Source organism: Morus notabilis, unplaced genomic scaffold (assembly GCF_000414095.1).
Source record: "Morus notabilis unplaced genomic scaffold, ASM41409v2 Scaffold99, whole genome shotgun sequence".
NCBI classification, from domain to species: domain Eukaryota; kingdom Viridiplantae; phylum Streptophyta; class Magnoliopsida; order Rosales; family Moraceae; genus Morus; species Morus notabilis.
The window spans coordinates 1802979-1820875 of NW_010362482.1; the positions used below are offsets into that span (position 1 = coordinate 1802979).

General features: G+C 32.9%; 1 protein-coding gene across 1 annotated transcript; it reads left to right on the plus strand.

Annotated features, from left to right (window-relative positions):
• The first annotated feature begins 9049 nt into the window (after positions 1–9049).
• LOC21410412 (potassium transporter 6) lies at positions 9050–14096 on the plus strand. The gene is made up of 8 exons (XM_010102189.2): positions 9050–9630; positions 9715–10222; positions 10369–10422; positions 11063–11323; positions 11421–11473; positions 12090–12213; positions 12311–12565; positions 12848–14096. Exons 1-8 carry the CDS (start codon positions 9589–9591, stop codon positions 13900–13902), a joined length of 2352 nt encoding a protein of 783 aa, XP_010100491.1. The 5' UTR covers positions 9050–9588; the 3' UTR covers positions 13903–14096.
• Positions 14097–17897: the final 3801 nt, after the last annotated feature.

A 17897-nucleotide genomic window follows, 5' to 3' on the forward strand; every position in this document is an offset into this window, starting at 1 on the left:
GGATGACCTTGTTAGTACTAATTTAATTATTACTCCTCTAAAATGCCCCCCTAGCTTTCTGTCCCTATCTTACTCACGTATTTCAATGCACAGACAGACTAATTAATTATTTAAAAATCCTTCTTACTTATCATGTGCCTCCCTCATTACTTCCTTCCTAATTCAAGTCATTTACTACTACAATTTATTATGGATCACACATACAGCTTTACTATCTTTTTTGGGCTCTATTCTTTTCATAAAACGTGTCTTCTTTAATCAATATTTTATAAGTTAGGACTTAAACAAAGGAAAAAAAAAAGCCATGATACAAAATTAATTAATTGAGCTTTTAATTCGGCTATATATATGTGTCATATTTTTCCAATTTTTGAAATTTTGCAAGTTATTGATAAGAAGGGGAAAAAATAAAGGAGATTTGATATACTTTTGGGATCTTTTTAAAAAGTTAAAAAGCCACCTTAACATTTATATTTTGTCAAAAAATAAAAAGAAAATATCTATCCTTTTTGCTCTGAGAAAACATACGTATCTTACACTTCTCATAACAATCTCTTCCAATAATGCTATGTTTGATACCATAAAAAAAGAAAGGAAGGGTAAAGTGAGTTGTTCGGTAGAAAAGAAAGGGAAAGAAAAATATAATAAATAAAAATTGTTATATGGCTCATCAATTTTTATCTTTCTAATATTCGGTGAAAAACTTAAATCCACCTATTAATGACTTAAAAATCTAAAATAATTTTTTACCCTTATTTTCAAACTAAATTAATATTAAATAATTAATAAAATAATCAATTAACTTACTACATAATTTTTTTCTTTCTTATCATACCAAATAACATAAAAAAAAAATATAACTTGTTTCTTTTTTCCATTCTGATCTTTTTCTCTAGAGGAAAAATTCTTTATCGTGCGTATCACATTGACACACTCACTAGCCAACTTTTTCTACTTTGTCACAACCCGGCCAAATCACGCTATTTGGCTCTCAAGCAAAACATGACACATAGAGGACGTTTGATTGGAGGATTCAAACTATGTGATTCGAATTATTTTCGATTTACGTAAATTTTTTGTGAGAAAAAATACTGTAACGAACCATGAATCATAATTCAAATCGGAAAACAAATCGTTCCCTCGACCAAACATCCTCATATTGTTTTCACTTTTTTGTTTTGGTATATAATACACATCATAGTTTACGACTACTATTCAAGAAAAACAGATAGAAATGAAAAACAGTTTCGCAAGTTTTCAACCATGCATGGCGCCACGTGTCATGGTGTAAAAAGTCACGTCTCGCACACGAATCACCTTCATGCACGTACATGAATATTCGTTTGCTTATTTATTATTTAACATATATTATATATATTATATTTCTTATGGGATTCTCAAATAGATCATAAAGCCAGAATTTATTGATTCGACTTCAAAAGGAACACCAAGTTTGATGGTCAATTTTGACATAATTTTTCTACAAATTGGGTTATTCTGGGTTTTCTTTTAGAGTATAACTTGAGTGTAATTTTTGAGTTGAACTTGAGTTGAAGTTGTAATTTAAATAAAGTTGAGTAAAGTTGAATAAAGTTGAAACTTAAAAAAACGTAAACTTAAATAAAATTAAAACTCGAGTTATCTTTTTTTGAATTTTTCAGACAAAAGAACATGCCCTCTATTGTTTGTGATGATGTGATACCGATTGTTGGGAGAATCAAGGTTTTAGCCACAAAATATAGCTGAAATATTATTTACAAAACCCCACCGTACAAATAAATCTTACACGCATAAAACTGATAAAAATACACCTAAACGAGCACTTCTAACCAAAAAAAAAAAAAAAAGTACAAAAGGGCAATTTTCTTGTAACAAGATTTGTTACACCAACCATTCTTTAAGCGGCCGAAAAGGTAAGTAAAAAAGAGAGAACCAAATTAGACTCCCTAGCTTTTAATTTGGCCCTTTATTCGAAAATCACACATTAATTGGAGGATGGGACATGAAAAGTGAAATATGGATGAAAACCGTCCAAAAAAACCTTTTTTCTGATAGTTGAGAAAATAAACAAAGAGAAGCAATGGATGGGAAGCCGTTTGGGAAAAAAAAAGGGGTGTAATAAATTCCACATGAGGATTTCATGATGAAGATATTTTAGGAATTCTCTAGATTGTTAATGATATTTGTTGTCTTGTTACTTAATAAGATAAACATTTTTTCTTTGTTTTCTTGTACTTCATTCACTTAATTTGTTAATTTCCAGATTCTTCCCTTCGTGCATGAATTGGGCCCAAGCTAAAGCCGTGTTGAAAATGTTTTTCAAGTGATTTTAGGTTGTTATTTTCTAATAAAATTCAGAAAAAGTTTAAACTCGAGTTATAATTTTATTTAAATTTATATTTTTTTTATAAAATTTGAGTTTGAACTTGAATTTAAATTCGAGTTTGAATTTAAATTTGGGGCTAAACTCGAATTCAAGTTTCTCCTTCAACTTGAGTTCATATACTCGAACTCAAGTTAATGAACAATATTTTTCTATTCTTAAAAATGTCATAACTTTTTCGTTTTAATTCTGATTGAGATGATTTTTTTTATACATTCACAATGAAAAGATGAATAAAATCCCACTCATATACCCTATTAAAATTTTTCATCACCATTGAGTTTTTATTAAAATACCATATAAATACAAATTTAAATTTGGACTCACCTAAATACAAACTCAAAAAGATTCTCAATTCAAATCATAACTTCACATCCAAACACAAACTCAAGTTGCAACTTCAACTCAAGTTATAACTTAAACTCAACTCAAAATCGTCACTCAAATCATCATAACTAAAAAATGCAAAACAACAACCCTTTATTTTCAAAAAAAAATACTTCAAACACACCAAACCTCCTATATTTATGGTCTAAAATATACGTAGCTTTGCCAGTTGTGGCTAGGAGATTTTTAAATTAATAAACTATATGGTTTAGTGGGGCACAAATTATATATGTAAAACAAAAGCTGTGCAAGCATATCAGATATTGCACGATTTAAGTCCGATTATAAAAGGAATTAATTAAGTTGTTAAGACTTGTTAAATTTTGAACAATGACAAGAGTTTCCAATAAAAAAAAATTAAAAAAAAATAACTTGGCAAGAATTGGGGAAGAATTATCTACTTGGGACTACTCAAGCAACATAGATTCATTAGGTGGACCCAACACTATTATAATTTAATACAAGAAAGATGCTCAAACAGCATAATGAAATGCACAATAAAACACTACTAATCTAATGCAAGAAAAATAACAAATTAACATAAAAGTTTCTTTAAAAAATGAAATAAAATTAGAATCTTAGCAAAATGTGCTAGATTATTGATCCACGTACATTCCTCTTTTATCAATAAGCTATAATTTTTTTTTTCTGTTCTTTTTAAGGCGGGCCTTCTTAGCCACCAAGCCACTTACCACTTAATAGTTGGTTTATTTTATCATCAAATGATGCCAAATTCAGTTTTCATATTTTTTGTTTCCTTTCTTTTTCCTTCGGATTTTCACATTTGTGTAAACAAATGAGAATGAAATATTGGCATAAACAAATGAAAAAAAAATGAAAAAAAAAAAGTTTTAGAATGTCTATTGACTCTTGATAAGTGTTGGGCTCTAAAATAGCCTTCAAATGACATGAAAAGGTAAGTTTTAGAATGGAGTGAAAAAAAAAAAGTCATGAATAAATCACACAAAATAATGAAGTACCTAAACACTTTGTTAATTAAATTTTTGTCCCCCCTATAGGGTCACATATAGATGGAACATAAAGCCAATAGGTCAAATGAGTTATAAAATTCCAAAACAAGTTGTTGCATTTATCAATGACTACCAACCCTACATTTATTACTATCAATAATATATTTTTTTGAGTTTTGATCAATCAATCAATCTGGCTAATTATAAGTATGAGATTTCTACAGTAAATTTTTTTAAAAAAAATTTTGATTAATAATAATAAATAAAATAAAAAATTATTGGTAAATTCATACTTTTAGTCATTAAATCTGTATCAAAACTGGCTATCATGTAATTTTTTAAAAAATTTTGATGTAATTTTAATTAAATTCAACAGCAAGACATCATCGATATAAAATCCAACCGTAGTGTTAGTTTACCAATCCATCTCAAAAACTTAAGTTGTTAAGAGGTGGGCCGACAATAATTTTATACTTTTAATACTCCTCCTCACGTGTCTCGTAATTACACTTTTTATCCATATTTAAATTGTCATCATGTATTAAGTCTTTAATATATCTCAGACTTAAATATTCACGTGTTAGTCTTTTCAATTAATTTACTCAGAATCTCTCGCTCTGATACTATGTTAGTTTATCAATCTATCTCAAAAATTTAAACTAATAAGACTTTTGAGATGAATTGATAAACTAACATGCTCCATTCAATTTTGTTAGGAAATCTTATGCTAGTCTGCCAATAGAGTATCCAGACTCTTCTCAAAAACTTGGAATGATTATGGCAAGATTCCACTTGAACGGCAGACAAATGGGAAAAACATGGGCGTCTACTTTTCTCTAGTCCCCAAAAAGAGCTCTCAATATCAACCATTGCTTATATTAGCAAAAGTGATAGCCTATCTAGTAATATGATATGTCTTGGGTCAAACACAAATCTTATTCACAGTATAAGCTCGACAGAAAGTCATAATGAAAGCTGCTTTCTCTTTGTCATACTATTACACTCACTATTATCAAAAGTTTGGTCCTTTTCTATTTTATTTTTATGTGATTTTACTGTGGTTTTCAGTCAGCATGATAATCAAAATTGCTACAATGCCACATGACCTCAATTCCTTTTTTTTTTTTTTGGCTTTTTAATTCCAACTGAATTTTATTTCATCTTGTAATTTTTTTAATGCACTTTTAGTTAGTAAATCTTCCAAAAATATCAACCTAACTTTTATGTACATTTGTATTAATGTTTTAACTTTATAATAAATTTGATAAATTGACTAAAAAAATGGATTGCAATTAATAAAATTAAATTTTTATCACGTCATATTATTAAATTTCTACTACCGGATAACCACTAATGAAAACGCAGCCACTAAAAACTCATCGTTATAAGATTATATTAAAATCAAGGGCTAATTTTACCTATGTGAATTATAAAAATCGATATTTCATTATAATTTTAGGTAAATTACGTGGTAAAATAATAAAACATGAAGGAACAATCTATCGAATATTCCATCAAAATTTTGAAATAATGCAAAAAAAAATATGTAAATGGTGACATCTCCTAAACTTAAAATAACTACATGTGCAACAAATTGAAATAGGTACAAGTATATTATTGCTTTCCTTTTTTTTCACATATGTACTTTTATTTCTTTCGAAATTTTTCTTGCGGGTCAGAAGAAGAAAAATTATGTGACAAGTTATCAATATGATAATTCAACAATAAATTACCTCACTTGTTAAAATAATATTCTACTTATAAAATATTTTTTCCCCTATTCTATCTAGTGGTGGAACTTTAGGCCGGCGGGCAGACCCGCTGCCCAAATTTTTGGGGCTCGGCAGGCAGGCCCATATGCCGGCCTGTCCAAAGTTGCATTTTTGGGCTCGGGCTCGGGCTCGGGCAACCCGAATTTGGTCACCACGTCGGAGCCTGCCGCCGTGTAGTGCCATCAACCGCCGTCCAATGGAGTTTTTTTTTTTTTTTTTTTCCGTCGAAGCCTGAATGCCCGACCCGCCCGAAGCCTGAAAGGCCAAAATTTTGACCGTTGGTGCCCGACCCGAAAATAAGCCTGCAAACTCAAATTTTGCCCGAATGCCTGAGATGCCTGAATTGTCCGAAAACCCGTCCAACGAATAGTTTTTTTACCGTTGCCGCCCGAACCCGCCGAACCCTAAACTAGCTGTTGCACCCCGAATTTTTTGAAAAAAAAAAATCAATTTTTTAACCTAAAAATTTCCCTATAAATACCCTCATCCCCCACACATTTTTCTCAGTCAAACTATCTCAATCTCTCTCAATTTCTCTCAATCTCTATCAATCTCTCAAATCTCTATTATAATTTTTCTAAAAACTATCACATTATCCTAAAGCTCTCTCTATCAAATCGCTCTTATTTTTTTATAATGGATCCTTTTGGTTATAGTGGTATTCCCGTTGATGCCCAACACAACGTAAAAGAAGGACAATTTCCCACTAATGAATTTGTTACGCAAGAATCTACTAATCCGAGCCCTGGTGAACGTACTGGAGGTCGTGGTCGAAATGGTGGTGGGCGTGGAGAAGCGGCGAGTGCCAGTGCAACTGCGTCTGCAAGTGTTGCAACCTCTAGGAAGAAATGCAAGCACACCTCAACAGTTTGGGATTACTTCGACATAATTGAGGAGATCGACAATGAAGGTAACACTAAACATATAGCTCAGTGTAAATATTGTTTATCTAAATTACAATGTGACATTATTCACGGCACCGCCCACTTGAGAAGACACTCTGAAAAGTGTTTTCAAAAGCTTAGCCAATCCGGCAGACCCGAACTCCGCCAAACACAATTATCTTTTGATCGCACAACCGGTGGTCTAACCACTTAGAAATACGATCCGCAAGTAGATCGTATGAAAGTTGCACAAATGAAAGCTGCTTTAGATCAACTACTTAGTTTTGTAGAACATCCTAATTGGCAACGATATATTAAGGTTGTACATAATCCTAATGCACAGTTCACTTCAAAAACTACTCTTAGAAAATATTTATTAAAATTATTTAAGAAAGAAAAAGAAGCATTAATAAACCTTTCACACTCGACTAGCTGGTGTGTTGCGTTAACGGCAGATATTTGGTATGCCGTTGCCAATAAAGATTATTTAGCTGTAACCGGACATTACTTTAAAGGATTTGATTTAGATAAGAGAATATTAGGTTTTAAATGTGTTATAGGATCACATAGTGCGGATTTAAGCGGATTTAATATATAATATCATTTTAAATGTAATTGACGAATTTAGATTAAGAGATAAAGTAATGGCTGTAACATTAGATAATGTTAGTGCCAATACAAAAGTAATTGAGTTCTTTGAAAATGATTTAAGTTTATTCGGTGACGGTACTATTTTCCACCAACGTTGTGCATGTCACGTAATTAATTTAATTGTTAAATCCGGTTTAAAAAAAATGGGTAATCACATTAAAAGAATTAGATATAGTCTTGCATGGATTCAAGGTAGTAACCAAAGGCAAGAAGATTTGTTTAGGTTCTTACAAGCATTAAATATACCTCCTAGAGCACTAGTGTTAGATATGCCTATAAGATGGAACTCAACTTACATAATGCTTCAACAATGCATCCCCTATAAGGATGCTATAACAAACTATATGTGTGCAAAAGTAAGAGTATGATATATAGACGCATATGATTGGTAAATTGCCGAAATTTTGTATCAATTTTTAGGTAGGTTTCATGAAGTGACTCTAAAACTCAGTGGAACATATTACCCAGCATCACCTTTAGCTTTAGGAGAACTTTTACGAATTAGTATTTTATTTAGCGAATATAGGGATGACCCAATCTTAGCAGTTCCTATACATTCTATGGAAAAGAAATTTATAAAATATTGGTCTAAGTTGCCTTTATTGTATGGTTTATGTACTATTTTTTATCATAGATTAAAATTAGAAGGTTTAGAAAGTGGTTTAGAAAACTTAAGTGAATTTTTAGGCATCAATTGTTCGGACCAATATCCAATAATAAAGGAAAAAATATATTCAATCTATAGTAAATATGATATTACGTTTAGAGTACCTCCTAGAATACAGGTACGGCAACAACAAGACGAAAACCCGCATTCATTCTTGAATGTTTTCGGGTTGAATAAGAAGAATAAAACAACTCAAACAGAAGCTGGGAGTGAATCTTCGTCAACAAGTGGCAGTGGCAGCGGCAACTTTAACGAGCTTATGGCGTACCTCAGTGAAGGCTTAGTAGTCGACAGTACAGCAGAATCGTTTGACTTAGTTCAATGGTGGAGGGCACGGACATTAACTTGGTCAATCCTAACTTGATTGGCAATGGATATATTTTCGATCCCAGTCTCCACTATCTCATCTGAACAAGCCTTCAGTACTACAGGAAGAATACTTGAGAAACGCCGGAATGCATTACAAAGGGATTTTGTTGAAGCCTTGGTTTGCATTAAAGATTGAAATCGGGCCGATCAACGTCTACAAGATACAATTTTGCCGGCAAGCTAAGAATGGATCGATGAATTTAATCGATTAACATTTAATTTTGAAGACGATCCTTCAGCTTCAAATTAAATTGTAAATTTGTAATTTGTAAATATGTATTTACTTTTGAGATTGTATTTGTAATTGTATAACTTTGTAAGTTTGTAAAATTTGTAATTCGTCACAAAATAATTGCACTCTTTTTTTCTTGTCAAGTTTTTATCCTAATTGGTTTTTTTGGTAAGATTTTTAACGAGGCAATCATGACTTACGAATTTAATATACATCATTAATATACATGATTAATTTATTCAATTGTGTTAATAATGTATGTTGAATGTTGATTTTGATTTTTATATAATTTTAACACAAACTAACTTAATAATTATAAAATATTAAAAAAAAATTTCAGGCGGGCTCGGACGGCCCGGCCAGGTTCGGGTAGCCAACTATAAGCCCGCGGCCGATTCAAGAGTATTTTCGGGCTCGGGCGGGTCAGGTTTGGGCTCGGGCAAAAACTCAGTATTTTTAGACGGTCACGGACGGCCCGTCCAAAGTTCCAGCACTAATTCTATCACAAAATTCTCCTTTGTTTTTTTTTTTTTTTGTTGAAGCAAAAATTCTCAATATTTGAGTTTTGAGTTTTGAGGGATTAGTTAGTTTAGTTATGGTGAAAACGTGTAGATAGAAAAATAGGTAGTTAGTTACTTTTGATGCCTCAAAAACACAACTACGCGTTAAGCTGCTGAATTACAGTGCACAGTTTTGCCCACTTCCACAACTCTCTCTCTTTCTCTCTCTCTCTTCACTCTCTCTCTCTCTCTCTCTCTCTCTTCACTCTCTCACTGATATTTTCCATTCTTATACTCCTCTTTTATTATAATAATAACTCTCTTTCATTCTCATATAGTTTTTTCTCTTCCTTTCATCTCTGGGCTTGGCTTTTTCGTGTTTGGTCTTTCCATTCATGGTCGTTCAACTGCTGTACACATTCATTATATTTTTAAATCAAACACTTAAACAAATAAAGTAAATAGATTTAATTATACCCTTCTCTCTAACTCTCCTATTTAAAGAAAGAAAAAAAAAACAACTACCATGTTGATTTCGTGTATTATTATATAATGTTCATGGGTCTTCTTAAGTGTTGAAAGAGTTAGTTTTTTAAAAAAAAAAAAAAAAAAAAATTTGCAAGCCAGGGCAACCCATAATGGATTTGGAAAGTTCACTCTTTTGAATTAAAAAAAAAAAAATCCTTGTTCTTTCTCTGTGCAAATGGGTTTTCTTTGTTATATAGCAACAATGGCTTTTTCCCCGAATCACTGAGACAAACAAAACGAAACCATGGATCTGGAAAGTGGGTCATATCAAAACCAAGCTAATAAGGTCAGTTATATGAAGGAAAAAAAAAAAAACTTATGTTGTTCTTCTTTTTCTAAAGCTCTTCTGAAACTTTTTTGTTTTTGACAGAAAAAATCATGGAGGACAATTCTGAGCCTGGCGTTTCAGAGCCTGGGAGTTGTATACGGAGATTTGAGTACTTCACCTTTATACGTCTACAAAAGCACATTCGCGAAGGACATAGCGCACTCGGACACGAACGAGGAGATTTACGGCGTGTTGTCGTTCGTGTTCTGGACTCTGACTTTGGTCCCTCTTCTCAAATACGTCTTCATAGTTCTCCAGGCCAACGACAATGGCGAGGGAGGGACTTTCGCACTCTACTCGCTGCTGTGTCGACACGCCCGAGTCAGCTCGCTCCCCAATTGCCAGGTGGCGGATGAGGAGCTCTCCGACTACAGGGACAAGAAGGATTCTTCGTTGTTATCGGCATCGGCGCCGAGGAAATCCGGGATTGGGCCGAGGATCAGGGCGGCGCTGGAGAGGCACGGCGTGTTGCAGAGGCTGCTTCTGGTTCTTGCTTTGATTGGGACTTGCATGGTCATTGGTGATGGTGTTCTTACGCCTGCTATTTCAGGTTTCTTTTTTTTTCTGGTTTTTGTGTTTTGATTGATGCAAAATGGGTATTTTGTATTTAATTGTTGTCAGTTTTATTTTTTTGGGTTTGGATTGGTTTTCACTGATTTTGTGTTGATTGGTTGTTGGTGGATTTGTATTGGGCAGTTTTCTCTGCAGTTTCTGGGCTTGAGCTTTCCATGTCTAAAGAGCATCATAAATGTAAGTTTTTTTTTTCTTTCTAAATATGAGCTGATTGAGATTCGATTTTAGTAGGAATTATGAGTTTTCGACAAAGTTTTGATTTTTGTTTGTCGGACTGTTCAATGTATATAGGCGTTCATTTTACTAATTTGAGTTTTCAATTCTTATTTTGCTACAGTTAAAAGCTCTTACAAAAAGTCGCATCTAACTTTTCTGCTATATATTACAAATACTCACATAAAATCACATCTCAACTCGAATTAAAAATTCGAATATAAGTTCCTATCGTTTCACACTGTTTAGTTAATTTATTTTTTTTCTGTGTTTTCCCAATTATGTTCCCTCAATATTTCCCAGACCAAGTACCAAAATTGGTCATTTAAGCAATGCTATACTGACCGGATAGAGCGCCATACTTCCTTCTTCTTTCTCCGGAGAGAGTGGAGATAAGGTGGGGAAGGAAAAAAAAGAAGTCAAACTTTGTTATTCATTCTCTAGTTTGCTTGTTTCTAGTGTTTTTCCTCCTTATATCCTACCATGTGGCATGTGCTTGCATAAGCAGTTAGATTCTGTCACTCTTTAATTTATATCTGTCTTTCAATACTAGAGATTCTTATGTGTTAAATATCTCTAAAAAGAGTTTCATAAAACTTTGCAGATGTTGAAGTCCCAATTGCTTGTATCATACTGATTTGCTTGTTTTCGCTTCAACATTACGGCACCCACAAGGTTGGCTTCTTGTTTGCTCCCATAGTCATGACATGGCTTTTGTGCATCAGTGCCATCGGAGTCTATAACATTTTCCGCTGGAACCATCATGTGTACCGCGCACTCTCCCCGTATTACATGTATGATTTTTTGAAGAAAACGCAAACTGAAGGTTGGATGTCCCTAGGTGGAATTTTATTGTGTATAACAGGTAAATGCTTTTTAGATTTCAGTATCAGCGTTCTGTTTTACTAAATACGAGTGGGTGAGTTTGAAGAAGTTCCTAACGCACATTTTCATTTCTCCAGGTTCAGAAGCTATGTTTGCTGATCTTGGACACTTTTCACAATTGTCAATCAAGGTATGTTTGATTTAGACATTTTGCAAAAGCGCAGTTTAAGTACATGTCTTGCAGTTCATTTCGTTATTGTTATATTTGTTTAGGCAGTGGTTTAGTTCTCCTAAGATATTATTTTGAACCCAAGAGATCATTTCACCAGAGGTTTGAGTCCCCATATTAGGGTCCTAAATAGAACCCAATGCCAACTATACAATATAGATATGATCTAGTTGCATCATCCTTATCTGTTATTCCCATGCACTGTCTTATTCTCTTGCCACAGTTTCATGTCAAGTACTTTTTGTAGTTTTCATTGCAAGTTGTATATAATTTACACATACTGCATATTATGATTGGTTTATTTGGTCAAAAATTCCCAAGAAATAAAAAAATCTTAGGTTTTGTTCTTATTCTCAAATTATAGATACTAATTGACGGTTGAACCACCTGAAGAATCTAATCATTCCGCTTTTAAGGAGTTTGTTCTACACTTTTAAGAAAACTTTCTTTTATGCTTTAGGGAGAATATAACAAGTTACCAATCAAAGCACATCCGAATTGCTTACACTTGTCCTTCTGTGGTTTAAATTAGGCTAATAATATCTGCTTCTCTAACGAGTATTTCTGTTCTCTGCAGATTGCTTTCACTTCCATGGTTTATCCGGCTTTAGTTCTTGCATATATGGGCCAAGCAGCATTTCTGTCTAGGCACCATTTTGATAAAGATCATCATAACATTGGATTTTATGTGTCTGTACCAGGTAATAATCTTCAGCTTGTTTTTCTCAACTCTCATTCGTGTTCGGATAAATATTTATCTCTCAGCTAATCGAAAGCACCCCAAATTTGTCATTGCAGAAAAACTAAGATGGCCCGTTCTCATAATAGCTGTGCTTGCTGCCGTAGTAGGAAGCCAGGCCATCATTACCGGAACTTTTTCGATCATTAAACAATGTTCCGCCCTTGGCTGCTTCCCTAGGGTCAAAATTGTCCACACCTCATCCAAATTCCATGGTCAAATTTACATACCAGAGATCAATTGGATATTAATGATACTATGCTTGGCTGTTACTATTGGTTTCAGAGACACACGACGCTTGGGGAATGCATCAGGTATGCTAGTCTTTTCAAATTATTTGACTTTTTTTTTTTTGGTACTACGGGAGATTCATCAATGGCTGATGGTATATGTCTAGTCATAATAAAACTGGAGAAGTCAGAACAAATTTAACATAGAACTTGCCATGTGTAATATTGAACATAGAATTTGATGTTTCTTGCTTGATAAGGTATAATGTTTGATTGTTTTCTGATGCATCTAGTAATCTGCTCTCTCTCGTTCGCTTGCAATGAAAAACAGCTGACTTCCTCTACTCACTGGTTCCTGTAGCGCAGGTTTGGCAGTTATAACTGTCATGCTGGTCACTACCTGCTTAATGTCTCTAGTTATTGTCTTGTGCTGGAACCGGAGCGTCTTCTGGGCAATTTGCTTCGTAGTCTTTTTTGGCGCGATTGAAGCTCTCTATTTTTCTGCTTCTTTAATCAAGTTCCTTGAAGGAGCTTGGGTTCCGGTCGTCCTTTCATTCATATTCTTAATTATCATGTATGTTTGGCACTATGGAACAATCAAGAAATACGAGTTTGAAATGCACAACAAGGTTTCCCTCAACTGGCTACTCACCCTTGGCCCCAGCCTAGGCATTGTACGCGTCCGCGGTATTGGAATTATACACACTGAACTTGTATCCGGAATCCCTGCAATCTTCTCCCATTTTGTCACCAATGTTTCAGCCTTCCACCAGGTCCTAGTTTTCCTCTGCATCAAATCTGTCCCAGTCCCACGTGTGAAGCCCGAGGAACGGTTCCTGGTGGGTCAAATTGGACCAAAAGAGTACAGGTTGTACAGGTGCATTGTTCGATATGGCTATCGCGACATCCACAAGGATGCCGTGGAGTTTGAGAATGATCTAGTATGTAGTATAGCAGAGTTCATCCGCTCGGGGAACGCTGAATTGAATGAAGACATGGAAAAGGAAGATGGCCAAATGACGGTTGTTGGGACAAGGTCTGCTGCCAATGCAGATGGGATTCGGTTGAGGGAGGACAGTGAAGACTACGAGTGTACAGTTGGAACATCCAAGCATAGGGAGATAATGTCCCCACCGGTGACCCAACAAAAGAAAAGGGTCAGGTTCGTCGTGCCAGAGAGCCCGAAGATTAATGTGGGCGCAAAGGAGGAACTAGCGGAGTTGATGGAGGCTAGGGAAGCAGGGATAGCTTACATACTAGGGAACACGTACATGAGAGCAAAGCAAGGATCAAGCTTAGTGCGGAGGTTTGCGATCGACTATGGATACGAGCTCTTGAGGAGGAATAGCAGAACAGCCACTTCTTCACTAAGCATACCTCATGCATCTAGTTTGGAGGTGGGGATGATCTACCATGTTTAAGTTTTGGTGGAAAAAAAAAAAAAAAAAAAAAGTAGAAAGTGTAAATGTGATTTTGTGCAAATAGTAAAAAACCCACCATTGTTTTCATGGTGGTTAAAAGAGATGTGCGGCAGCTCAGTCATTCGCGTGGTGCAGAGCCTCTTTTTTTTCCCTTCTTTTTCTTTTTTTTCTTTTTTCCCCTTATTTTTCTTTTTGGTGTTTATTGAAGAGGGAATATTTTTTTTAGCAGGCATGTAAAAATGTAGTGTTCTTCTACGAGTACCTTGAAAAAAAAAAAAAAAAAAAAAGTAACATTTTTTTTTTGTTCTGCGATTTACGTTTCTGGCTATTGGTAGATTCATTATTTTTTATGTCATTAAGGGGCATCAAGAATTGGTACGAGAGCTTTTCGTGTTGCAAATAGAAATTGGTATTAATGAAATATCCCAACTTTATGCTTTTTTTTTTTTTTTTGAGGTGAACTTTATGCATTTTAACACCACTTCACATTTAAAAATATCAAATTGAGAGTAGAGTTTTGCTAGAAACCAAGCTGCAAGCTATCTTGAATGCAAATGTCACTAGAGAGTACAAAAATAACATATTCCGTACATCCTTCTATTTTTTGCTGTGATAAATATTGTTATTTCAAATGTTATATCTATCTTTTCTCATAATTGTTGAGGTTTGAAGCTTGTAAAATAATATTTTAATTCTAAAATATAAATATTATAACAATTAAACGAAAAGGTCAATACATTAATATATGGCAATCAAATGTCAAGATTTAGTATATGTTGTATTTATGCTGAATTTTGTATCAAATATAGCATATGTCAAAGTTTATAGAAAAAAAAAAAAAACACTGCATTAGTAATTTTCTTACCCAAATATTAAAATTTAAAATTGTCACACTAATGTTGCACTGCATTGAAGTTGTTAAAAAGGTGTTACAAGTTGCTGGTTTGCTTGCTAAATATGCTTTTTCGTTAGTAACCAGCCAACCAAAACGAGCTGCCTAGATAATAGGATTCTAACTTTCAAAAATGAGAGAAATAAAAACATGTGTTTTTATATTTGAAATCATGTGATTTTTCGTTGAAACTATACGTCGGCAAGGAGGCAAATATTATTTATGTAGGGCAATTTGGTGACATTCAAGCCCAATGTCCACATCAATTTATTTAAATCATTATTGATACAAATAGCACATGCACATATATCTCATCCCCTCTTTAACTTTCCTATTGGTAACGTAAATGGGCTTATACGTCTGGCCCAGAGTTATATTCACGGTGAAGCGTAAGGCCCATAAATTGGTTGCCACGGACCCCATTATGGCCATCGAAATTTCAATGCTATTTGTTTAAGGATAGAGGAGACAAAATATCCTTAAGAGTGGGTGGTTCTAAATTTTTATATTTTATTCTTAATTAATATTGTTTTCTAATCATATAACTATATTAATTAAAAATGTATTAATCAATAGTAAATTTTTAGATTTAAACACACTTAAATCCCGTCCATTTCACCGATTCGAGTTTTGCTACAGTAAAAAACTCTTAAAAACAGTCACGTTTTAACTTTTTTGTTACAGTAAAAAACTCTCACACAAAGTCACATCTTAACTTGAATTAAAAACTCAGAATCAGCGAACTAAACGGTCATAGGAGTATTTTCTCTTTGTTTAAATTTCAAAAGTCTAATCCTTCAACATGTAGTACCATTGATGATGTGAACGTGGGCCTCTTGAAATCAAATTGTTTCTTGAGGTTTTACGAAACCCCTGGCCCTGGATTTGTTCTTCCTATAAAGCTAAACATGTTTTTTTTTTTAATCATGAAAAAAAAAAGCTCAAAATTATTCCCAAAAAAAAAAACTCAACATTATTGTGCATTTAAAGGTTGTGTCATTTCACTGAAAGAAAAAAGAATTGTTAGATCCTGAAATGGCAATCCAATGATAATAAATGCGACGTCTTTCAAGCACGATTTCCTCGTGAAAATCAGAGTGTGTTTGCTTCAAATATTTCTCAAAATAATGTAGGAACAAAAGAGAGAGTGAGAGGATAAGAAATTACTTAATACAAAAATTCTAATGGGGCATAATTTTGCAGTGAATAATTAATATTGTACACTGTAACATCTACATGCCAATATTTAATCCAGAAACACCAAAAATTGTATCTTAATCGTCTAAAAAAAATGTATGTTGGTTTTCAATTTTTACGTTTATATAATCTACACTCTTGCGGTTTTAGAGTAACCAATATGTAAATGTAAGCAAAAACGAGACATATATATATATATATTATATAGGATTAATGACAAAAAAAATTTATGAACTACTATCTTTATAACACTTTACTTCCGATTTTTAAAACTTAACATGATCTGTTCCTCCGATCTATGAATTGTTAATAAAAATGCTCCTTCCATCAGTTTTTTTTAACAAAAAAGTGGCTCATATTACATAATTTAGGGTATTTTTATAATCCTACATTTTCTTGAAAAAATGCTACAAATTATAAATTAAAACTTTATATATAAGACTTTTTTTGTAATTAATTAATTAAAAGAGAAATAAAAAAATTTATTGTTTATTTTATTTATTATCATATTAAATTAAAATTTACTTTTTTAAAAATATAAATTTAAGAATTATGGATATAAGAGTAATTGTGCCTAAATTGTTTAGCAACAATTAAAATTTGTGTAACATGTGGCTATTCCATGAGAAGCACTAACAAAAAAAGCGTTTTTGTTAACAATTCATATTTCCTAAAGAATATGTATTACTTTTTGAAAATCGAAAAGATAAAGTGTTACACGACGAGTCATAATTTATGTGAAATTTTTGTAATAAATCCTTATATATATTATACATGTAGACACACAAACATACACACACTAATGCTATCAAATACTTCACAAAAATGAAGACCCTTTGCCGGTTCCTCAATCCAAACCATGTGAAGCTGATAAAAAGAAATGAGTCTTTGTTCAATGAACTAGAGATTTAACTCAAAACTCTAGTAATATATTCCTTTTATATACACTAATTCCACTGATCCACTACATGACTTCTTTTTTTTTTTTTTTTCACTCTCTCTTGGGTCTAAGGACCATTTCCTGACCACTACACCAACACTATTACAAAAATTCCACTATTTACCAACTTATTACTGAGATAGGCTCTAACATAATCAGAAAAGGTTCAAATAAACATATAGGTTTAGTTCGTCTCGCCGATTCGAGTTTTGAATTAAGATGTGATTTTATATGAGAGCTTTTAACTGTGGCAAAAAAGTTTAATATAACTTTTTATGAGAGCTTTTAACTGTAACAAAACTGGAATTAAAAACTCAAATTGATGAAATAAACAAATAATAATAACACCCAATTCTAGTTAGTGACAAAGACTTTCACTACTATTCAAATATTGCATGCTTCAACTACTCACGGACACCCAAAACTTTTCTTCTTTTATTTTTTCTAAGGAAAAAAAAAAAAGTTTTGTTGTGTGACCTTTTTTTTATTTTTTATTTTTTATTTTTTATTTATTATTTTTTTGTCATTTGACAATAGGATAAGGGAGGAGTCAGATCTGGTATTCTTGCCACATCTTAAGCCAACTCCTCTCATTGTACTAATAATGTTACTTAAACCGGATAAGAGTACATAGCTTTCATTAGCTCTTGAAAAACACTGACCACCAACCTTATCCGCTTTTTAGAAAGGGAAAGATTATTAGACTAGAGTAGAATTTCTTAAAGTCAACGCGACAAAGATATAGGGCTTACCGACACAATATTTGTAGATTTCTAGAGAGCCGGGTAAAAAAATATATTTTTAATTATTAAATTTATATAATAGACTATTTATTCTGTATAATTTTTTTTATTTTAATGTGATTTTGATTATATTTAACGATTAAAATTGTACGTTTAAAAAATCTTGTTGTAAAAAGGTTTTTTCTGCTCTAAAAAAAATAAACATGCTTTCATTTTTTGTGTG

Bases quoted from the DNA above. Each gene is read 5' to 3' on its own strand.
- LOC21410412 (XM_010102189.2), top strand. From the start codon at position 9,589: ATGGATCTGGAAAGTGGGTCATATCAAAACCAAGCTAATAAG. The intron at 11,474-12,089 runs GTATGTTTGATT...TGTTCTCTGCAG, and splicing joins TTTCACAATTGTCAATCAAG to ATTGCTTTCACTTCCATGGT. The intron at 12,214-12,310 runs GTAATAATCTTC...TTGTCATTGCAG, and splicing joins ATTTTATGTGTCTGTACCAG to AAAAACTAAGATGGCCCGTT.